At 45.6% G+C, this 24335-nt stretch overlaps 1 protein-coding gene across 1 annotated transcript in view; it reads left to right on the top strand.

Moving 5' to 3' along the window:
- The window catches only part of LOC123764053 (N-alpha-acetyltransferase 30), an 83146-nt gene that overhangs the window by 35943 nt on the left and 22868 nt on the right, over positions 1–24335 (top strand). The window contains exon 3 of the mRNA XM_045751541.2: positions 17630–17771. Coding sequence (XP_045607497.1) covers positions 17630–17771 — 142 coding nt within the window. The remainder of the gene's footprint in view (positions 1–17629; positions 17772–24335) is intronic.

Here is a 24335-nt window from a genome sequence, read left to right as displayed (position 1 = left end):
GTATGTAGCCAAACTTGTGGAGTGCAAGGTAGTCTTTAGCACCCAGTCTGTTGGGAGTTACATGAGGCATTGTTGGCACATAAAACAACTGCCCCCTCACACTGTCGTCCTGGCCATACTTGACAAGTACAGTAGCACCTCGAGTGACAAGCGGCTCCATCTGCGAGCATTTTGAGTAACGAGCAAGCCACTCGCCGAAAATTTGTCTCGATTGACGAGCTTCCGCTTTATTAACGAGAAAACCCACATGGTGCTTCCTAATGTTCCCACTGGTTCTCGCAAATTCTCGGACACCTCCGACGATGCAAGTGCAGTACAGTATATGATTTTTTTTAAAGATGCTAATGATGCAGGGATGTAAAGGGGGGGATTGCTGTAATGTTGCAAAGCATTGAAATTTTTGTTAGAAAAAATTAAAAAACAAATTGAAAAAATATGAAAAAAGAACAAATGTCATAAAGGTTCGTTCAGTGTATGTCAGGTAGGCTGTTCCATTATTAAAAAAATTGAATATCATATTGATGTTTTTTGGTTGTGGAATGTATTAATTTTATTTCCAGCATTTTAAATAGGGAAATTTGTTTCGAAAGACGAGTGTTTAACATGATGAGCTCGGTGCCGGAATGGATTAAATTCGTTTATCGAGGCTCCTCTGTAATGGTGACTAGAGAGCATGACTAAAAACACGAATTGGTAGTTTCTTGTTTGATTTCACCAAATACATGTTGCAACAGTTCAACAATGTTATGTCCACAAGGTGAAAGAACCATTTCTTTGTCTACTTCACACTTTTGCGAACATACTCGACAACACCAACCATCATGTCACATTTATCTACTAATCTCATATTTATATTGTAGTCAATGACACAATTTGGCTTATATAATTTTGTCTCTCCAAACCTCACTTTGTCACTGTCAAGCATTTCACTAGTGTGAATAGTTGTCAACATATTCACTTCATGTCTGCCTTTCCAATGCACTGATAAAATCTTGTCACATTTTCTGAGTTGACAATCACCCACTGCAATACCAGTATCAAAAACTGGTGTTTTTCCTATGTGTCTTTACAGTGCCACACACTTCTGTATCATGTTCAAGCAGGAACTTTATCAAGGGGCTTGTATAATAATTATCAGTGTACAGAATGTGCCCCTTGTTCAGCAGTGGTTCCATGAGCATCTTCACCACACTGCCAGAAACCCCATGAGGATCTTGAGCTGGTATGTCTAAGTCTCTACTGGAATATAATATAATATATCCATCACCATTCGGGTTTGAGGCCAGAACGGTGCCATTTCGATGGGATTTACTGCTTGAAAACAAGACATTCCTTGAAAAGAACTAAGGATTCATTAATCACAACATTCTGTCCTGGTTCAAAGTAATCACAAAATTTTCCTCTGATATCACTGAACACTTTTCACCAAAGTCGATCATTTCGATCCACATTTGCAATGTTTTCAAAGTATAGGCACCGTAGAAGTATCAAGAACCTGTCTCATGACATGTACAGTACTTGTTGAACACTGGGCTTGGAACAATGCTGTCTTTATTCCAATAATCCTATATTACATGCTTCTTGAAATGTTTCATAAGCAGACACAGAGCTAAGAACACACACAATTCAGCCACAGTGGTGTACTTCCAACGTATCATATGTGAAGCAGGTAATAAGCCATCTGCAATAATTTGCAATGCATACCTGTTGGTTTCATCAACAAGATGTTGCATGAATGGCTCATCAAAATAAGCCATAAAATATTCACTTCACTCATATCTTCACATTTATACGGAAAACTGGGTGTAACACCATCATCACTATCATAAAATTGTGGTTTGTGTGGTTCAAAATTATCAGAGTCCTCCCACACGAGTTCACCTGTGCTCCTTGTACCAGCACCACCACCACGGCTTTGTTTTCTTGCACTAAATCTCCATTGGCCAGGAGATATAGCGCTTCTACCTTGTATACTAGTAGGGCGACCAGGGAAAGTAGATACAGAGGGCACACTGTCGTCAGTGTCGTCATAGGTGGAGATACGGCAGTGCTTGGTAGGGCATGCTGCTGAGACAGCAAATCTCCACCTAGTAATACTACCATGGTAGCTGCTAACACTCAGTTTATCTATGCTACTTGTATCAGAACAGCATCACTGAACCCAGAAAAGATACACCTATAGTACAGTGACACCTCGGCTCACGAATGCCCCTATTTACAAACTTTTCGGGTTACGAGCTCAATTTCTTCAGAAAATTTGAATCGGGTTACGAACTTTGCCTCGGGAAACGAGTTTGTTGATATGCATATGGCCGACCTAGTGTGTGGTGGCATGGCGATCGCGCCTCAGTTTACCAGTGCCTCCCGCCTAGTGACAATCGTGCCTGATTTCTTTGTAAAGAATTAGTTTTTTTTTGTATTTTTGGCTATTTGAACATTAAATTTGTTGTTATATATCTCGCCATGGGTCCCAAGAAAGCCAGTGGTATGGTTCAAGCCGAGAAAACACATGTGAGAATGACCACAAGGAGCAGCAACAAGAGGCAGTTGAGGAAATGTCTTCAGGGAAGGAGGAGGCAGTAGAGAATGTCCCTCAACAATTTGGAAGTGGTGTAGATTGTGGGAAGAAATGCAAACTTTTGTTGAAACGACTCGCCCAAAGCAAGTTGTAGTAGGCCGTTGCATTAACCTTTTTAATGACAATGTGATGCTTCACTACACACAAGTGTTACAACGAAGGAAAAAGTAATCCTCTATTGATTGTTTTATAGCGAGAAAATCAAGCAGTGAGCCACAAACAGGTCCTAGTGGTATGCCTGCAAAACGTAGGAGAGAGTACCCCAGAGAAGTCATCACGTTATGATGACGCCTGATGTTATAATGGAAGGGGACTCCCCTTCCAAACACTTAACACCTCTCCTCCTCCTCCCTCCTCACTCTTTTCCATACACCAACAAGAGTCATCAGTAAAGATAAGTTTTAACTTGTATATACTTTAGTACTGAAGATTTGGGTGAATTAGGTATAAAATTTAGTTTGAAGTTAATTTTTGGGGGGAGTCTGGAACGGATTAATTCAATTTCCATTATTTCTTATGGTGAAATTCACTTCAGTTTACAAATTTTTGGCTTACGAACTGTCTCTGGGAACGGATTAAATTCGTAAGCTGAGGTACCACTGTATCACTTTCTTCAGGAACGGTAGATGACACAGGTGGTGATAATACTGGCATGGGCAATGACCTGTGAAGCCACAGTACGCTTGGCGCTCGCCATGTACTAGACATGCTTGCTGTATCCTCCTCATTCATGTCTGTATCACTTGTATCCGATACTTGTCAGGTCTTTATCGTGTATTGGTTCTTCAATATCACTACCTTATCTTTTTCAAACAGTAAGGTCTGAATTTCACCTTCAGACAGCAATCTTTCAACACTGTGTCCGACAGGGTATTTGGAGCTGGAGGCGGATGCGTCAGTCATGGTTACTCAGAGCTGAGCCTACTCACAGTCCTGGAGCATGCTGGGAATTTTTGTAAAGATGGCTACTGCTCACTGAAGGCCTCGGGCCTCCATCTCGCACCCAACCTACCGCGTGTGTATTTTGATTCTTAAAAAATCCTAACATCACTCGCATGTCAGGTGGCACACCGCCATACTCCGTGCTCTGTCGGGGGGCGCAGTGCAGTGGTTAAGATAGTTTTTGCGTGTTCTGCATGGAATACAAAATACCATGAAGTGAAGGAGAGATTTGTAATTGACACTACAATGTAGGCGTTTGATGCAATAGTTACTGAGATATTAACCAAAATAATATATGTAAGTTTGCCAACCTTTGTAACGGTGATTGACCACGTAGTTATATCGGCCAGTTTTAATGGTATTTTACCAATGTAAACATGAATGTTATAATCTATATTATATCCATCTTCCATTCAACTCTCTTGTACAATATTCCTGTATTAAGTCCTATAGCACAGCTCCTCAACTCTCACTTCAGGATCCCGGATTTGATCACAAGGCAGGAAAGAAATGGTTGGGCACGTTTCCTCTCACCTGATGGCTCTGTTCACCTAGCAGTAAATGGGTACCCAGAAATTAAGCAACTGTTGTGGATTGCATCCTGGGGAACGTCAGTAGTTGACCTAGGGGGGACAAGCCTAACTACAGGCTTCCTGTCCTCGACAATGGATAACGTACTTGGTACCCACAGGTCCGTGGTCCAAATAGGTGACAACTGGCATTGCCCATCCTAATATTCAGTGACTTGTATCTTGGAAACCACTGAACTTTATGATCTGATATTAGTGCAGTAGGTAGCATGGTGGGTCAGTATGTTTTAGTAGTGGGTTTTTTGCCAACTACATAATAGGTCTAAGAAAAAGTATTTAGTGATACATCTCCTATGCCATCACTACACTAAACAAACCCAACCTAATTCAACCCAACCTAACAAAAATAAGAGATAAAATGTTGTAATTACCTAAGTGTAACTCCCTAAGGTTTTTACAGGATAATTGTTACGCTCTTCCCAGTACTCGTCATATGATGCTATGAAACTACTGTTTTTGGTATCAACAGTCTCACTTAACTTGTTCAACTTGTTTGTATGGAGACTTTCTAATTTTTTTTTGGGGGGGGGGAGGGGCAGCTGTGTTTCCTTAGCATTAGTCTTGACCTCTTATTCTTGAAGTTGCAGGTTTTAAGAATTCCTCTTTGTCAATGCCTGTTATTATTTTCTATATAGTGATCATATGGCCTCTCTTTCCTCTATCTTTTAGCTTTGGTATATTTAACACCTTTGGTCTTTCCCCATTGTCTCAATATTTTAAAGAAATTGTTCAAATCATGAACAATTATCCAATATTTTGCCTTCCATGTATTTACAAGTGATCGTGAAGTTGGAAAGTGTAGCATGTGCTCCATGCACAGTGTCCTTTATGTGGTCCTCAGGTGAAAGTTTGCTATCCAAAATTAATTCTTGATCTCTTTCTTTATCAGAATTCTTAACAGCTTTTTCACATAATTTGTAGGTTGTGTGTGACCGATTTTCTCCTATTCCACGTTACATAATGGGGGGTGTTTATTCACATTTAATTCCATCCGCCAAGTGTTGCTCCATACACGTGTCGTGTCCAGGTGATCATGAAAGGCATGACAATTCTCTAAGTGTCTTATCTTCTGTAGTAGCTTGGCAGCTAAAATGTTTTTAGCACATATAATTCTGTTGACCAGACCACACACTAGAAGTTGAAGGGACGACGACGTTTCGGTCCGTCCTGGACCATTCTCAAGTCGATTGATCAATCAACTTGAGAATGGTCCAGGACGGACCGAAACGTCGTCATCCCTTCAACTTCTAGTGTGTGGTCTGGGCAACATACTTCAGCCACGTTATTGTGACTCATCGCCTGCATATAATTCTGTGTTTGTTGTGGTAGCTTGTTTATGTAGAACATTATTGGTGTTAGAACTGAACCCTGTGGTACTCCACTAATAGCATTTCTCAGGTATCAGGTCTTTCAGTGGGTCACAGAAAACAACATAATGTTTAATGAGAAAAAGTTCAAGCTACTGCACTATGGGAAAAATGAGAATATCAAAACGGAAATCACAAACAAAACAGTCAAATCACTCTATTGAAAGAACGGCAGTGTAAAAGACTTTGGAATAACTATGCCAAAAGGCCTAACTTTTAAAGAACACAATAAAGAAGCTGTCATAACTGCAAGAAAAATGACTGGTTGGATAACTAACAACCTTTCAAACAAGAGATGCCATACCAATGATTATACTTTTTAACACACTAGTACTCTCTAGGGGTAGAATATTGTTGAACACTAACCATCCCATTCAGAGTGAGAGAAATTGCTGACCTGGAGAGCATGCAGAGATCTTTTACTGTTTGAATCTATTCAATAAAACATCTAAATAAATGGGACCACTGAAAGTTTTTAAATCTGTATTCCCTACAGTGCAGGTGGAAGAAAGAGAGAATAACTTACTCTTTGAAAATATTAGTAGGACTGGTTCTAAACCTGTTCACAGAAATAACACCTTGAAACCAGAAGGCATGGCAGGATATGCAGATTAGTCCCATTGAAAAACAGAGGTGCAATAGGTACTGTACCCTAAGAGAGAAATCTTATCAACATCAGAGGCCCAAGACTTTTGAAGTCTCCCTCTACACATAAGGGGCATAACTGTCCTTCTTACTTCTCACAGTGTTCAAAAGAGAACTTGATAATCAACTTCAAAGGATACCTGATTATCCAGGCTGTGATTCATACATCAGGCTGAGAGCAGCTGCGTTGAATAGTCAGGTTAACCAAACAACCAACCAGGAGGCCTTGTCAGAGAAGAGGTTGTGGGGGTGTTGATACTCGGAATCATCACAAGGTAATGCAAGGTAACCATCATAAAAACTACATAGATTTGTTACATGGCATCTATGTCCAAAAGCCGTACATGATATGTTATATCATTTCACATATTTTCACACATTTGGATTTACAGTAATTATTTTTTATAGTGTTTTGACTACCTTGCTAGTTAACCCCTGGGCTGCATCACTGTTTTTAGCCATCATCCCAGTGTGCAGGAAAAAATAACTCAAAATTTTTGTTCCTCCCTATTATTGTTAAAATGTGTTCCCTGATCACGGGAAAAGAAAAATTCCATGTGGCTTACTTTGGCTGTGGTGAAGCCCAGAACTTAGGCGATTCGCAAGTATTCATTCAGCATTCGCCCCGAGGCAGTCTGTCCAGCTCTGCCATAGTGCGGGAATTGCTGCAAAGATATTTTTAGATACCGTATTTGCCGGCGTACAAGACACACCCTCACATAAGACATTTCCCTATTTTACAAGGATATTTTGTGAAAAAAACTATTATAGTACTGTATGTTTATTGAAAGATATTTTAAAGTGGTTTTGTTGTAGGAAAAATTTCCTCCAAGTCCTTACCATTTTCTCAGTTGGTGGTGGACCAAAATAATGAGCAGCTGCTCTATTACCATGGTCGTTTGCATATACAGTGGAACCTCGAATAACGACTTTAATCTGTTCCGGCGCTGTGATCATCATGTGAAACTGATGTCATTCAAAATGAAATTCCCGATTGAAAAGAATGTAAATAGAAATAATCCGTTCTACCACCAAAAAACATAAATATGATATTCGATGTATTAAATAATGGAGCAGCCTATCTTACATACACTAACCCTTCAATTGCGCATTGCATCATATGATGCTTTGACCGACTTGCAGTAAATTGCGCATCGCATCATGTGATGCTTTGGAGTACTACGCAAGATTTAAACGGCCCGCGGATACACAGGGTTCACCACACCTTCATCAGGGCTCTTGTAAACAGACGCCATTTTTTTTTTAAATCGTGGGCCAAATTCCCGGGTGTTAGGGGCCTCAGTATTGAGTGAGCTACCAAGCCTGACGCACGCAGCATGAGCTCACAGCACTGCTGTTCAGCTTGTGACCACAGCATCGCCTAAAAATGCCATAATATACTTGTTCATGCTATTATGTAGCGATGATATTATTACAGAAGACCCCTGACTGTGATAAAACTGACCAGGGTTCTGATAATAGCAGGATTGTGGTGATATTTAGCACTGTGCGCCATGGAAGGAGGAGTAATACTGTGGGAGGGAGGATGGTGGCGTTGTCTTTTGAGTGTGTGTGGCCACCTTTTATTGACTGCACTCACCATACCAGCTTAGTGGTTCGCTATGGTGAACACAAATGTAGATACTTATATATAACGTGTGTATAGTGTGAGATAACAGCGAGAGTAGGAGGTTGGGAGCCGCCATTTTGGTGAGGGAGGAGCGTCGTCTGCAGGACTTATCATGTTGTTTACTGATGACCACGATGGTCTTTGGGCACCATACCAGTTTACTTGTACAAGTATGGTGAATAAAACAGGTAGATATTTATATATAATGTGTGTATATAGCGTAATAACACCACAAACAGTATTGTTGTAGGAGAAATATTAGTGCGTCTGGCCTTGAGGGCGGCCGCCACCAGCTGACTGTGTGAGTAGCTACGTCTCTGTGCCTTTACTCACCATACAAGCTTAGATGTACAGTTATGGTGAACAAAACATGTAAATACTTATATATAACGTCTGTATATAAAAGCAAAAACAGTATGGTGGGTGGAGAATGGTGGCAGGTGAGGTGAGGTGAGGTGAGGGAGGGAGTGGCAGCCAGTCACTGCCTGCCACTGCCACTCAGCATACCAACTTAGTGGTTTGTCATGGTGAACAAAACATGCAGATACTTATATATAACCTGTGTATATAGTGTAATAACTGACAAAGTATTTGTTCACTGTTTGATGAACATAATTGAATCAACAATATGCACACCATATTTTTGAGTACAGCGATGATTCACTCATTTTATTATATAAATATATCACACTACACACTATTGAATAATATTACAGCAAAAAAACTACGAAAAATCAATCAGAGACATTGAAATAATTAGGTAATTATCTCTTTGTGGAAACTGGCCTGACAGCTGGCGATCAACAGACCACCTGGGACGCACGCTCAGTCAGCGCCTGATTTTTGCCACACTTCCCCGCCCTATAGTGGGCAATATATGCCACTTACGATTTTTTTATTATTTTTCCCGTGATCAGTGAACACAAATTAACAGGTTAGGAAGAAAAAATATTTTTTTTTCTTTTTTTTTTTGGTATGCGCCTGTGGGTGTCAAATGGTATATAGCTATGCGCCATTTAAGGGTTAAATAAACCTTTATGACATTTTTCTTTCTTCAAATTTGTTCAATTTTTTTTTTTCATTTTTTGTATAGCAAAAGGTTCGTTTGGTGTTTGTCAGGTAGGCTGCTCCATGTTTCTTAACCCTTAAACTGCGCATGGCGTATATATACGCCCTGAGTAACGTGTCCCTCGGTGTGCATATACGCCATCGGGTGCCAGGCCCGATTCAAATGGCCCGCGGCTACACGGGGTTCACATTAGCTTCCTCAGGGCTCTTGTAAATAGACGCCATTTAAAAAAAAAATCGTGGGCAATATTCTCAGGTGTGAGAGAGACAGTACTATTGGAGCAACCAAGGCTGGCGCACGCAGCATGAGCGAACAGCATTGCTGTTCAGCGTGTGACCACAGCATCGCCGAAAATTTCAAAATAAACATATAATTGTTATTATTTAGCGATGACAATATTACAGATGACCCCTGACTGTGATATAAATAACCAGGGTTGTGATAATAGCAGGATTGTTGTAATAATTAGCGCTGTGGGAGGAGTGATGCTGAGAGACGGAGGGAGATAGCATCGTTTACTGACTGTGTGGCCACCTGTTATTGTCTGCATTCACCATACCAGCTCAGTGGTTCTCTATGGTGAACACAAATGTAGATACTTATATATAATGTGTGTATTAGTGTAATAACAGCAAAAGGATTATGCTGGGAGGAGCCATTTGGGTGACGGAGGTGACGTCGTCTGCACGATTTGTCTAGCTGTTTAGAGGGTGGCCACTGTGCTCTTTGGGCGCACTACAAGCTTAGGTGTACAGTTACGGTGCATACAACATGTAGATACTTATATATAATATGTGTATATAGGGTAATAACACTGCAAACAGTATTGTTGGGGGAGAGAGTTTAGTGCGTGTGACCTTGAATGAGTGAGGGAGCCGCCAGCTGTGTATAGTGACGACACTTAGTGCCTGAACTAACTATATCAGCTTAGCTGTACAGTTGTGGTGAACAAAATATATACATACTTATATATAACGTGTGTATATAGTGTAATAACACCACAAATGGTATTGTTGGGAGAAAGTTTAGTGCGTGTGTTGAGGGAGTGGCAGCGAGTGGCTGCCTGGTGTGTGGTGGTAACTCCTCGTTGCTTTTCGACTCTCAATACCAACTTAGTGGTTCGTTATGGTGAACAAAACTTGCAGATACTTATATATAACCTGTGTATAGTGTGTAATAGCAGCAAAACTATTTGTTTATTGTTTTATGAACATAATAATTGAATCACTAATATGCACACCATGCAGACCAAAATTGACCAAATTACTGTGTTACAATATCTAGTTTAAATTTGATGTTATAACAATGCCTCTTTTGATTTTCAGCCATGGGTTTGGACTCTGAAAGAAATTTACCATAATTAAACTTACTGGTACATTATGGAAACTGTAGCCAAATACTTACTTCCTCTCAGATCAGTTGTATAGTAGTTTATATAATTGACAAGAGAATTGCTGTACAGGATGTGAAACTTATATTTCTGGATGTAATGTTTTGTGTTACTGCGACAGACCACCAGGGCGGCGCACCCAGTAACCATCATTGGTTGATCAACCAACCAGGTAACAACCAGTGGCGCACCATCACAGTGCTATGGTTTTGTTGTCATCCACTCATTGCAAATAGCTGACAGGCAGATGAAAGCTTAATATTTCTTTCAAATTTCTAGGGGCATTTTTCATTTAGATAATGAACAAATGTTTCTTGAAAGTAACACAAAGTAACACAGTTCTTAACCCTTAAACCAGACAATACATACATATACGATGGGAGTAACTGTCACGAAAATCACGCACATCGTACAAATACGATTGAGGGGTCTAGTGCACGATTTTAAATGCCCCGCGAGGGATAGGGGCAGCTATAGTCCAGCCATGGCCGATAGTAAACAGATGCCTTGAAAAAAAAAATGGTGGGTAACATATCTGGGTGTGAGAGCCTCAGTACTGAGTGAGCAACCAAGGATGGCGCATGCAGCATGAGCTAACAGCACTGCTGTTCAACTTGTGAACACAGCATCGCCTAAAAATGTTAAAATATATATTTACAGGCTATTATTTAGCGATAATAGTATTACAGAAGACCCCTGACTGATATAAAGGACCAGGATTGTGATAAAAGCAGGATTGTGGTGATAATTAGCGCTGTGGTGGGAGGAGTAATCTTGGTGGGGAGGGAGGTAGCATCATCTCCTGACTTTGTGTGGCCACCTTTTACTGTCTGGACTCATTATACCAGCTTAGTGGTTCGCTATGGTGAACACAAATGTAAATACTTATATATAACGTGTATATCTGTTATAGTGTAATAACAGCAAAAGGATTATGTTGGGAGGAGCCATTTTGGCGAGGGAGGTGGCGTCGCCTGCATGACTTGTCATGCAGACGACGCAGAAACAGCATGACAAGTCACCATACACTGCATGACTTGTCATGCAGTGTATGGTGGCCACTATGCTGTTTGGGCACCATATCAGCTTAGTTGTACAGTTATGGGTGAATAAAACATGTAGATACTCATTTATAATGTGTGTATATTGTGTAATAACACCACAAATAGTATGATTGGATGAGATGTTAGTGTACTCACCTACTCACCTATTTGTCCTTGTGGGGTTGAGCTCTGGCTCTTTGGTCCCGCCTCTCAACTGTCAATCAACTGGTGTACAGATTCCCAAGCCTACAGGGCTCTATGATATCTACATTTGAAACTGTGTATGGAGTCAGGCTCCACCATATCTCTGCCTAATGCATTCCATTTATTAACTACTCTGACACTGAAAAAGTTCTTTCTAATGTTTCTGTGGCTCATCTGGGTACTAAGCTTCCACCTGTCCCCTTGTTCGTGTTCCACCCATGCTGAAGAGTTTGTCTTTGTCCATCTTGTCAATTCCCCTGAGAATTTTGTAGGTAGTTATCATGTTTCGTCTACTCTTCTGTCTTCCAGGGACATGAGTTTCAGCTCCTTTAGCCTTTCCTCGTAGCTCATACCTCTCTGTTCCGGAACAAGTCTGGTGGCATACCGCTGAACCTTCTCTAACTTTGTCTCGTGTTCAACTAAGTATGGACTCCAAGCTGGAGCTGCATATTGCAAGATTGGTCTGACATAAGGGGTATACAGGGTCCTGAATGATTCCTTACATAAGTTTCTAAAGGCATATGCCGAGGATATCCTTTTGATGTGGGCCTCTGGGGACAGGTTCGGTGTGATATCAACCCCCAGATCTTTCTCTCTATGTGACTCTTGTATGATTTCACCTCTTATATGGTACCTTGTGTTCAGCCTTCTGATCCCTTTGTCTAATTTCATTACTTTGCACTTTCCTGAGTTGAACTTTAATAGCCATTTTCTAGACCATTCCTCCAGCCTGTCCAGTGTTTTTGGGCTTGAACGAGTGAGGGAGGAAAGCGAGCATTAGCTGACGTTGTGTGGTGACTTCTGTTATTGCCTGAACTCACCATACCAGCTTAGTTGTGGAGCTATGGTGAACAAAACATGTAGATACTTACATATAACCTGTGTATGCAGTGAATAAAAGCAAAAACAGTATGGTGGGAGGAGAATGTTGGCGAGTGAGGTGAAGTGAGAAAGGGAGTGGCGGCCACTCTTCGTTGCTTTTTGACTCATCATACCAACTTAGTGGTATGACCAAAACATGCAGATACATATATATAACCTGTGTATATAGTGTAATAACAGCAAAACTATTTGTTTATTGTTTTATGAACATAACAATTGAGTCACTAATATGCACACTATAATTTAGAGTGTAGTGATGGTTCACACTTTTTATTATATAAATATATCACACTACACACTATTGAAAAATATTACTGCAAAAAACTAAGAAAATATCAATCAGAGACATTGAAATAATTGGGTAATAATATCTTTGTGGCACACCTGACAGCTCGGGCGGAGCAGACAGCCTCAGACGCTTGTTCTGTTAACACCTTTTTCTGGGAGAAGCCCCGTCGGCTCCCCGGAGCTATCCAGGCTGAATGGATATGTATAACTTTCTGGCATCAGTCAAAGTGCTAGGAGTTCTTGCCTACCGGGGACCACGAGCCAGAACCTGGCCCCCTCAGAGAGGCATGAGGAGCAATAGCCTATAGAAACCCCCTTGTGGTTGGGAGCATTCTATGTCTGCCATTGACCGGGACAGACACCCAGAAAGGTAGGTGCCCTAAAAAAAAAAAAAACCTATTCTGGTGAAAATATTGCTACCGAAAGCCGAACGAGTGGACAGAACTCCCCAAACAAAATTATCAAACTAGCATGACGTCATCACGTCGCCGCGCCACTGTCTGCGCAACCCCCCCCCCCCCCTCCCCAAGAGGGGGAAGGGGGAGCCTCAGACCCTCCACGCCGGCGATCCAACTGGCAGTTCTTGGCTGATGGGATTACTGGCTGGTCGAGTGCCTCTGGCTCCGGTTCTTGTTTCAGTTCTGTGCCTTGTGGTGTGGACTGTCTCTACCGGTGGGGTGTGAGCCAGGAGTAAGATTCCAAGGTACTCGGGCTGCATGTGCCTAGGGCTATCTTCCCTAGGTGCCCTGTAAGTACTGCCCTTGGGGCTTGGGGCCGCCTTCCACAAGTCGCCTTGGGTTCTACCTCAGCTGTGTCCTTTACTGCTCGGTACTGGACTGCCCTTGGAGTCGGCTGAGGGTTTGTTGCCCTGGTTTGTCTCTGGGTAGGTGGTAGTTTTCGTCACTGGTAGGGGCGCGGGGTACTGCACAGCTAGTTTTCACCATAACAGCGGCCGGCTCTGTTCCGCCTGGGTACGTTGTCCTCTTGGGGGTTTTTCTTTTGTTTTTGCCTGGTGGGAGGTCTCCCTTTGTGGTCCCCATTCCTGTTCTGGGGGATATTTTGCGGGCAATGGTGCGGGTTGGGCGCACTGAGAGTCGGTACGGTGTCTTGCATGTGTCTGTTTTAGACCACACTTGCAGGTTGCCTCGTTATTATTCGCTACTCTGCTGGTTATATGCTTGGGTGACGCCTCGCCGTTCTCCAAAGGTTGGCAGGAATTTTTCCTGGAAGTACGGGACGGTTTGAGTTCCATCATTGGTACTACGTACAGCTTTGCTTCTCTCGTTCGGCTCGTGCGTTTGGAGCGAGTATCTTATTGGGATTCTCTACTCACTCCGCCACCCTTGTTCATTGCTCCATCCTTGTTTACTCCTCCCCGCTTGGCGGGATTGCGTTGATGGCTCCTTATAGGGGTGTTTGGTGTTACCTGGTTGATACCTGGTTGATGGGGTTCTGGGAGTTCTTCTACTCTCCAAGCACGGCCCGAGGCCAGGCTTGACTTGTGAGAGTTTGGTCCACTAGGCTGTTGCTTGGAGCGGCCCGCAGGCCCACATACCCACCAAAGCCCGGTTGGTCCGGCACTCCTTGGAGGAATTAATCTAGTTTCCTCTTGAAGATGTCCACGGTTGTTCCGGCAATATTTCTTATGCTTGCTGGGAGGGTGTTGAACAACCGCGGACCTCTGATGTTTATACAGTGTCCTCTGATTGTGCCTATGGCACCTCTGCTCTTCACTGGTTCTATTCTGCATTTTCTTCCATATCGTTCACTCCAGTACGTTGTTATTTTACTGTGTAGATTTGGTACTTGGCCCTCCAGTATTTTCCAGGTGTATATTATTTGATATCTCTCTCATCTTCTCTCTAGTGAGTACATTTGGAGGGCTTTGAGACGATCCCAATAATTTAGGTGCTTTATTGCGTCTATGCGTGTCGTATATGTTCTCTGTATTCCCTCTATTTCAGCAATCTCTCCTGCTCTGAAGTGGGAAGTGAGTACTGAGCAGTACTCATTCGGGACAACACAAGTGACTTAAAGAGTACAACCATTGTGATGGAATCCCTGGATTTGAAAGTTCTCGTAATCCATCCTATCATTTTTCTGGCTGTCGCAATATTTGCTTGGTTATGTTACTTAAACGTTAGGTCGTCAGTGGTGTGGTGTGTTTGGTCACCTTGTGTGTGTCTTCAGTGCCATTTTTGTCCCTGTCTTTTGTTCTTTGTTTTCCTGTGGGGCTCTGCCCTGCATTTCGGTGCGTTTGGTTTCGTTGTCAACCCCTGGGTCTTTTCCCTATCTGGACACTCATTCCTTGCCTATCTTCGGTGCCTGACTACACGCACCCTGCTGTCCATGAGGTCCCTCGGGTATATACTCGCTCCTCTACACATTTTGTGGTTGGTCGTGTGCATTACTTCCCGGCCTCTTTTTGAGCCGTATTCGTGGTTTTCCTTACCTATTTTCGTTTTTCCTCCCCCCATGCTACACTTATTTGTGTATATGGGTCAATGCTTCTAGACTATCCTGTTTGGTGCTCTGGTGGGCCTCTGTCCATGTTCAGTTCCCTGCTTTGGACTACTCCGGTGTTTCGTTTTGGTACCGAGTTCCTGCGATTTTCTGTGTGATTTCCTGCAGGCTTCGGGTTATGCTGTTTGTGGGGGTGTGGACTTACGGTCTGCCGCTCCTGCCTTCCTGGTTCCTTTTCTTGGAACTGGGTTTGCTGGGTTCCGGTCCTGGTTCCGGTTTTTCTTTGTTCCTTTTTCGGACCGGGTGTGTTTGCTTTCCTGCGGTTTACGTCCTGGGTAGTTCTCCTCTTGGATGCCTCAGGGATGCATGTGTCATTCTTCCCTGCTGGAGCTGGTTATGTTGCTCCTTTGGGTTGCGGGGTCGCTGTTTTTCGATTCGCGTTTTGCGCTTTCGATCGTGGTGTTAGTTTCTCGTCGTTTGTGTCGGCACTGGTGAGTTCGTTATTGGTCTCCCACCTGCGTGTTTTGTCTCGGGGCGGTGTGTGGTTTTCCTGGCAGTCTTTCCGGTTTTCCTCTCATTGCGAAGGGTCCTTCGGTCTTTGATAGGGTTGGTTTGTCTTCCCTTCGGGGTTGTTCCGGGACCGTCGTCTGGGATCGTGTCCTGTCACCTCATATTGGGTGGTGCTGGCAGAGCCGCTCCTGCTTGCGTTCAGTATTGCGGTTCCTTCTGCTCCATTCCACTTGCTGTCCTGGGCTTTGTTCCCCTCTGGCCTGCTCTTGAGTTTTGGTGCCGTCCTGGTCGTTGGCCTGGGTGGTCTCTTTTCTTCTCGTTTTGGTTTTTGTTTTGTCTCTGGTTTTGGTTGTTCGGTTAGGACGCGTGGTATCCGCCTCCCGGTTCCTTCCCTGTTTTACTTATCTGTGGTGAGGTAGCTCCGGGGAGTCGACGGGGCTCCCCCCAGAAAACCAGCGTTGAATGTAATGAAACACCATTTTCTGGGTGAGTCCCGGAGGCTCCTTGGCATCCCTCCCTCCCTCCCGGTCGGTGGCGTTTTTTGCGTATTTTGACATCCAGCCTAAGAACTGCCAGTTGGATCGCCGGTGTGGAGGGTCTGGGGCTTCCCCTTCCCCCTCTTGGGGAGGGGGAGTTGCGCAGATGGTGGCGCGGCGACGTGATGACGTCATGCTAGTTTGATAATTTTGTTTGGGGAGTTCTGTCCACTCGTTCAGCTTTTGGTAGCAATATTTTTACTAGAATAGGGGTTTGTTTTGGGGCGCCTACCTTTCTGGGTGCTTGTCCCGGTCGATGGCAGACATAGAATGCTCCCAACCACAAGGGGGTTTCTATAGGCCATTGCTCCTCATGCCTCTCTGAGGGGGCCAGGTTCTGGCTTGTGATCCTGGGTAGGCAAGAACTCCTAGCACTTTGATGCCAGAAAGTTATAGATATCCATTCAGCCTGGATAGCTCCGGGGAGCCTCCGTGACTCGCCCAGAAAATGGCGAACTCACATTCAACACTGTTTTTTTTTTTGCCAGACTTCCCCACCCTATTGCAACCAAAATATGTCACCTACGATTTTTTTATTCTTTTTCCCGTGATCAGGGAACACAAATGAACTCTTTTATAGGATGAAATTTTTTTTTTTGATTTTTTGGTTGTTGCTCCTGGCGTGTTGCAGGCCAAAAAGCCCTTAGCGGGTTAAGAGTTAAATAATGTATGACACATATCAGGTGTGGGTTATGTACATTGGGTAAGGAGGTAAGTGAGATGATGTGAGCTTCCCTCATAACATCCGATGTATTGTTAGCAATTTTTTGAAAGTTTGTGATAATTGATAATTTGGCTAGTTTTCAATATTTTATTATTAGCAATGATTTTTGTGCCTAGCTAACTTATCCAGTATGCTCGTCAGGGTTCCTAGCCTATGGCACTCGGTCTTCCATCCGTAATAGGTTTGCATTAGACACAGGGCAATTTTTTTTATTCATTTGAAAATACTGTATTTGCCGGCGTACAAGAGACACAAAATTGATAAATTGATAGGGAAGACTTTCTGAGACCTGGAACTTCAAGAACAAGAGGTCATAGATTTAAACTAACTAAACAAAGATCCCAAAGAAATATAAGAAAATTCACTTTTGCAAACAGAGTGGTAGATGTTTGGAACAAATTAGGTGAGAAGGTGGTGGAGGTCAACACAGTCAGTAGTTTCAAAGCACTATGTGACAGAGTGCTGGGAAGGCGGGACACCACGAGCATAGCTCTCATCCTATAACTACACTTAGGTAATTACACACATACACTCGCTCACTCACATTCATTCTCTCATTCATTCTCTCGCTTACTCTCTCTCTTTTCCTCGTTCTCCCCATCCCCTTCCTAAATTTTCCTCTCCCTTGTCCCTGTCCCAACTTGCCTCCTTCTGTTTCGTCCCCTTTCTCCTTATTTTTGTTGTTGTTGTTGTTGAGAGTGAAGGAATAAAATTTTGGAGGCAAAGATAATGTTGTATTAAAATTCATATCAAATGCAATGTTTACAGGGTCAAACTTGGTGCAAAGAGCAATACGAGCCATGGCGTCTGATGATGCAGATGAAGTTGTGTTGGAAACAGAGATTACCAATAAACCGGCACTTAGGTTATATGAAAACTTAGGATTTGTCCGAGACAAACGCCTCTTCCGGTAAGTTTGCCAGTGCCTTCTCTCAGACGCTTCAGGTAGTAGGTAAGAGCATCATTAGGGAACCTATTGTGGCTCCCTAAACCTATCTTCCCAAAATTGCTTCATTGTAAAAGGTCACATCAGTTAGAGAATGTTCTGCTTGGCCTACTGTTGACCAGAACCAGTATCAGTCCGCTCATAAGAGGCACAGAGTGACACTGCTACCTCATCAGTAGAAACCTCCTTAAAGTTGACACAGCTTTACAGACAACTGGAGACTTTACAGACTATGATGCCTCGAAACTCCAAACAACTATGCAAACATGTCTCACAGAACAAGGGCTTCACTCAAATGATCTAAAAATTGGTTAGTACCAATTACTACTACCAGGTGGCTTGGCCCTGGCTTCCAGTCCACTCCCCAAGTCAGTTCTGTTCCTGGTGCCAGTGTCTTCACACGAGCTTGTAGTGCTTCCGGTCACACCAACTTGCAGGCAAGCCTCAAAGCTTCTAGCTTAGTGCCAGCTATCCTTGAACTTGGATGTCTTGTGGGGACCATTTGCTTTGTTTATTGTTTTCTGTTTTAGTGTAGGCTTCATGTAAGCATTTTGAGTCTGGCTTGTTGAGTGACTTGTTGCTTAGCTTGTTGGGTACAGGGGCCCGGGTACAGGCCCAGAAAGGGCCCAGGTACAGGCCCAGAAGGGGCCCGGGTACAGGCCCAGAAGAGGCCCGGGTACAGGTCCAGAAAGGGCCCGGGTACAGGCCCAGAAGGGGCCCGGGTACAGGCCCAGAAGGGGCCCGGGTACAGGCCCAGAAGGGGCCCGGGTACAGGCCCAGAAAGGGCCCGGGTACAGGCCCAGAAATGGCCCGGGTACAGGCCCAGAAAGGGCCCGGGTACAGGCCCAGAAAGGGCCCGGGTGCAGGCCCAGAAGGGGCCCGGGTACAGGCCCAGAAAGGGCCCGGGAACAGGCCCAGAAGGGGCCCGGGTACAGGCCCAGAAAGGGCCCAAGTACAGGCCCAGAAGGGTCCCGGGTACAGGCCCAGAAAGGGCCCGGGTTCAGGCCCAGAAGGGGCCCGGGTTCAGGCCCAGAAGGGGCCCGGGTACAGGCCCAGAAGGGGCCCGGGTACAGGCCCAGAAGGGGCCCGGGTACAGGCCCAGAAGGGGCCCGGGTACAGGCCCAGAAAGGGCCCGGGTACAGGCCCAGAAAGGGCCCGGGTACAGGCCCAGAAAGGGCCCGGGTACAGGCCCAGAAGGGGCCCGGGTACAGGCCCAGAAGGGGCCCGGGTACAGGCCCAGAAGGGGCCCGGGTACAGGCCCAGAAGGGGCCCGGGTACAGGCCCAGAAGGGGCCCGGGTACAGGCCCAGAAGGGGCCCGGGTACAGGCCCAGAAGGGGCCCGGGTACAGGCCCAGAAGGGGCCCGGGTACAGGCCCAGAAAGGGCCCGGGTACAGGCCCAGAAGGGGCCCGGGTACAGGCCCAGAAAGGGCCCGGGTACAGGCCCAGAAAGGGCCCGGGTACAGGCCCAGAAAGGGCCCTACCTTGAGGCTACCTTGAGGTGCTTCCGGGGCTTAGTGTCCCCGCGGCCCGGTCGTCGACCAGGCCTCCTGGTTGCTGGACTGATCAACCAGGCTGTTAGACGCGGCTGCTCGCAGCCTGACGTATGAGTCACAGCCTGGTTGATCAGGTATCCTTTGGAGGTGCTTATCCAGTTCTCTCTTGAACACTGTGAGGGGTTTGCCAGTTATGCCCCTTATGTGTAGTGGAAGCGTGTTGAACAGTCTCGGGCCTCTGATGTTGATAGAGTTCTCTCTCAGAGTACCTGTTGCACCTCTGCCTTTCAACGGGGGTATTCTGCACATCCTGCCATGTCTTCTGGTCTCATGTGGTGTTATTTCTGTGTGCAGGTTTGGGACCAGCCCCTCAATTATTTTCCACGTGTAAATTATTATGTATCTCTCCCGCCTGCGCTCAAGGGAGTACAGATTGGAGAAAGGAGAAAGAAAGCTTGGAGAAAGCCCGGGTACAGGCCCAGAAAGGGCCCGGGTACAGGAGTGACTTGTTGCTTAGCTTGTTGGGGATTTCAGTCAGCGCTCACTCCGGATTCTCCTCCCTGTGTGCCCACTAATGCTGCCTTTTAACACCCAGAGCTTTCCTTCTCTGGCTTGTTCAGAAGTTCGTCCCTGTGAGGCCTGTCCACCAGGGTGGGGGCCTTTCCTTTGGCTATTCAAGAATCTTGAGCTCCTATGTTTAGACCCTTGGCTGGGGCATTCTTTTGTTGTATTGGGGGGTACACTGGGACTTGAGCAGACTTGTTTACCTGCTTGATACCTGCTTGATGGGGTTCTGGGAGTTCTTCTACTCCCCAAGCCTGGCCTCGGGCCAGGCTTGACTTGTGAGAGTTTAGTCCACTAGGCTGTTGCTTGGAACGGCCCGCAGGCCCACATACCCACCACAGCCCGGTTGGTCCGGCACTCCTTGGAGAAAGCTATCAAATTTTCTCTTGAAGATGTCCACGGTTGTTCCGGCAATATTTCTTAGTCGCTGAGAGGATGTTGAACAACCGTGGACCTCTGATGTTTATACTGTGTTCTCTGATTGTGCCTATGGCACCCCTGCTCTTCAATGGTTCTATTCTGCATTTTCTTCCATATCGTTCACTCCAGTATGTTGTTATTTTACTGTGTAGATTTGGGATCTGGCCCTCCAGTATTTTCCATGTGTATAATATTTGATCTCTCTCTTGTCGTCTTTCTAGCGAGTACATTTGGAGGGCTTTGAGATGATCCCAATAATTTAGGTGCTTTATCGTGTCTATGTATGCCGTATATGTTCTCTGTACTCTCTATTTCTGCAATCTCTCCTGCTCTGAAGGGGAAAGTGAGTACTGAGCAGTACTCAAGACGGGACAGCATGAGGGATTTGAAGAGTACAATCATTGTGATGGGATCCCTGAATTTGAAAGTTTTCGTAATTCATTCTATAATTTTTCTGGCTGACATAATATTTGCTTGGTTATGCTCCCTAAATGTTAGATCATCAGACATCATTATTCCCAAATCCTTTACATGTTGCTTTCCCGCTATGGACAAATTTGATTGTTTTGTACCTTGCACTATGTTTAAGGTTCTCATTTTTACTGTATCCGAGTATCTGGAATTTATCGCTGTTAAACATCATATTATTTTCTGCTGCCCAGTCGAAAACTTTATTAATATTTGCTTGTAGTTTTTCAGTGTCTTCAGCAGAGATAATTTTCATGCTGATTTACCTTGTTTACACGGCACTCCACGGTCACCTCCTGTAGCTTGGTGTTTAGGTTACTGTTCGTGTCTGTTCCTCCGGTGAGTGGCCACTGTGCCTGGTATGCATGCTTAGTTATATTCCTTTGGGCCCATGGGAATTCCCTTTGGGGGGTCTGTTGTGGTCTTTATCGAGTAACCCATTGAGCCCAACCTTGCTGCTTACAAGTTTGAGGAGTATTCATTTTTTTGTCACTTGACAATGATCATTCTTTCTGCCCCAACCATGCTACCTGTTGGGTTGGTGATTTTTACAATATGGAGTCCTGTGAGGTATATTCTCACTGCATCTCTGCTTTAATGAATTCTGCTTTCCAGGCAGCTGCTGCTTTACGGGCTCGGTTTGCCTGTTGTTTGGTTTCCAGCATATCGATCAACTGGTTTCCCCAGAGTTGGTCCCTGTAGGAACTCAGAATTGGAGGTGTTGGTGAACTACACTTGGGCTCTGGCTCTGTGCTTCCTCTTTCTTCTCCTGCAGGTGTGAGGAATCTTGCTTCAGTTCTTACTGCCCCCTGGTTCCAGCTCCAAAGCATCTAAGGGTTTTGGAGTTGTGTTGTGGTTCATTCGGGGTGCCACTCGGCTTTCTCCTGGGGTGGTCCTTTCCACATTGATGGAGGAGTTAGTTAATTGAGCCTTTCGGTTTCACCAGGGGCTTCGGGACATTCACCTCCACTACTGCCTCCTTGCCCTGAGCCTTCTTTATTGGAGAATGCCTTCTTTTTGGCAGGATGTGCAAAATAGTGCCACTGAAAAGAAGAGTTTGACTAGGCATGTTGAGAGAGAACTTGAGAACATCAAAGGTCCAAGACTTCAACACTTTCCCACACGTTCGGGGTATAACTGGCAGACCGCTTGCAATGTTAAAAAAAAAAAAAAAGAGAACTTGACAAGCACATTCAAAAGATACCTGATCAACCAGGCTCCGACTCGTATGTCAGGCTGCGAGCAGCTACATCAATCACCTGGGATGATCAAACCAGCAACCAGGAGGCCTTGTCAGAGGCCTCCTGCAGGAATGTTACTCCTCAAAATCATCAACAGGTAGTCAGGTGTTGGGCGAGGACTTGCCCTCTGCCTTCGGGGCCCCAGTGGCAGGCTTCTGGGGCCAAGGGAAAGCCCAAAGAGTGCCCTTGGGTTTTTTGTCCCTTCATGGTTTTCAGTTCCCCCTGTGAGGGTCGTATGTTGCAGGGGGATCATTTTTCTTATCCCTTGTACATGTATAAATTTGATCACTCGGCTACTTTCCCTCGGGTTCATTTTCGGGGTCCTGTTTGTTGACTTCTGTCCTGTTGATTTTCAGGTCCTGTTTGTGATTTCTCGTCTTTACAGAGGTTCTGTACTCCCACATTGCCCTTCCTATGGTTCATACGAATTTGTTTTGGTACCTCCTTGGCTGGCTTTCTGCCCCATAGCTCCATTCAGATATTGCTAGTTGATTGGTTGCTGGGGTGGTCAGAGTGACACCCATACAGTGAGTATGTGTGTTGTTCCTGGTTCCCAGGCAGGGCTCTGCAGCTCTTGTAGTCCATTCATGGCATCTCAGGTTTGCATCCCTTTGATCTTTGTGTGACTTTCTGGGGGGGGAGCCCCTTTGGCTCCCCGGAGCTTACTAGGCTGATGTGCTAATGTCAGACTTTGACATCAGTCATGTGTATGGCGTTCTTATGGGCCTACCAGGGACCATGAGCCAGAACCTGGCCCCTTCAGAAGAGGCAAGGGGAGCAATGGCCTATAGAAACCCCCGTGTGGTTGGAAGTATTCTATGTCTGCCATTGACTGGGTCTGGCACCTAGAAAGGTAAGCATCCCAAAACAAGCCCCTATTCTGGTTAAAATTGCTACCTAATACCGAACAAGTGGATAGAACTCCCTTAAAAGAAACGAGCAAATGATCATGATATTGCACGTCGCTGCTGTCTGCGCAGCTCCCCCCTCCCTGGGAGGGGGAAGGGGGAGCCCCCAGACCCCTCACACCAGCTATCCACCCTTAGTTCTCAGGCTGATGCTAGAGGCAGAGGTCGTGTGCTTGGCTCCAGCGTTTTTCAGCCCTGTACTTAGCGTGTGGTGGCTGTCTTCCAGGGGTGCGAGAGCCAGGAGTTATTCCACGGTACTCGGGCTGCATGCGCCTAGGGTTATCGTCCCTAGGTGCCCTGTAAATACTGCCCTTGGAGCTTGGGGCCACCTTCCACAAGTTCCTCGGGACCTGCCTCTGCGAGGCCATCTGATTGCTCGGGTTTTTGGCTGCCCTTTGGATGCTTGGGGGTTTTGTCGTCTTTGTTTACCTTAGAGTAAGAGGCAGTTTGCACTGGTGGGGCGCAGGGTGCTGCGCAGCTAGTTGTCACCATTCACGGCGGCCGGCTCTGTTCCTTGGGGTGCACTGTCCTCTTGTGGGGTTTTGTTTTTCTTTTTGTTTAGTGCCTTGTGGGGGTCTGCCTTGCTTTGCCCTCATTGGGTCTGCCTGTGCTCTATTCATTTGGTGGTGCCCCCTGCTAGGTCCCCGTGAGTGTACAAGTCCCTGGGGTTCGGTTTTAGAAACTTGTTTGGTAGTTTTGGGCACCGGTTAGCAGTACCCTGCCTGGGCTTACCTGGACGCGAGTCCTCTAATAGTAAGCGCTCAGGACCCTGGGAATCCCCTAGGGGGCGTGTGGGCCGATGGATGTGTCCTCGAAGCACCCCCCCCCCCCCTCGCTTCATGCGAGTTGGACTGTTGCTCGGTCCCCTTGACTCAGGGTGACCCTCACGGTTTTTGTCTCCGTCACGCTGCCTTTTGGGTCGGCGACACTTTCGACCCTGAGTCCTGTGAGTACTGCTGCTTGCTGGTGGCTCAATTTACCCAGTCCACTGATGATCTTATGCGGGTACAGGCGTTGCATGCGTGTTTTATGTTGTTGCAACGCGCGAGGTTGGTAGCTAACCCGGATGCCCCGAGGCTGCCCCGTTTTACTTATAGGGACTCGGACTTGGGACTTGGGGGTTGGGGTCGTTTCGACCTTGGTTCAGTCCACACCCCCTCATCCTCCCCCTTCTGTGGTTCGTTCTGGTCCCCCCCCCCTCCGAAACGTCTGAGGGTTTCGGAGTCGGGACAGGGTTTAGATGGTCTTGAGTCTCGGGTGGTCTCGGGGGATGCCCCTTCCGGTGTGGCGACGGAAGCCTTCAAGTCCGATCTCCCAGCCGAAGCCTCTAGATCTGACCAGTGGGCCCCCTTCTGTTCGGCTTGCTCGGCCGCACCGGCATTTTCTGTAGGGGCCGGTGCTCTGTGGGAGTTTGCGGCGGTGTGGTTTGCACT

The sequence above is a fragment of the Procambarus clarkii genome, chromosome 23 (assembly GCF_040958095.1).
Source record: "Procambarus clarkii isolate CNS0578487 chromosome 23, FALCON_Pclarkii_2.0, whole genome shotgun sequence".
NCBI lineage: Eukaryota > Metazoa > Arthropoda > Malacostraca > Decapoda > Cambaridae > Procambarus > Procambarus clarkii.
Note: the sequence above shows the minus strand (reverse complement) of the source record. Positions and strands in the feature narration are given on the sequence as shown.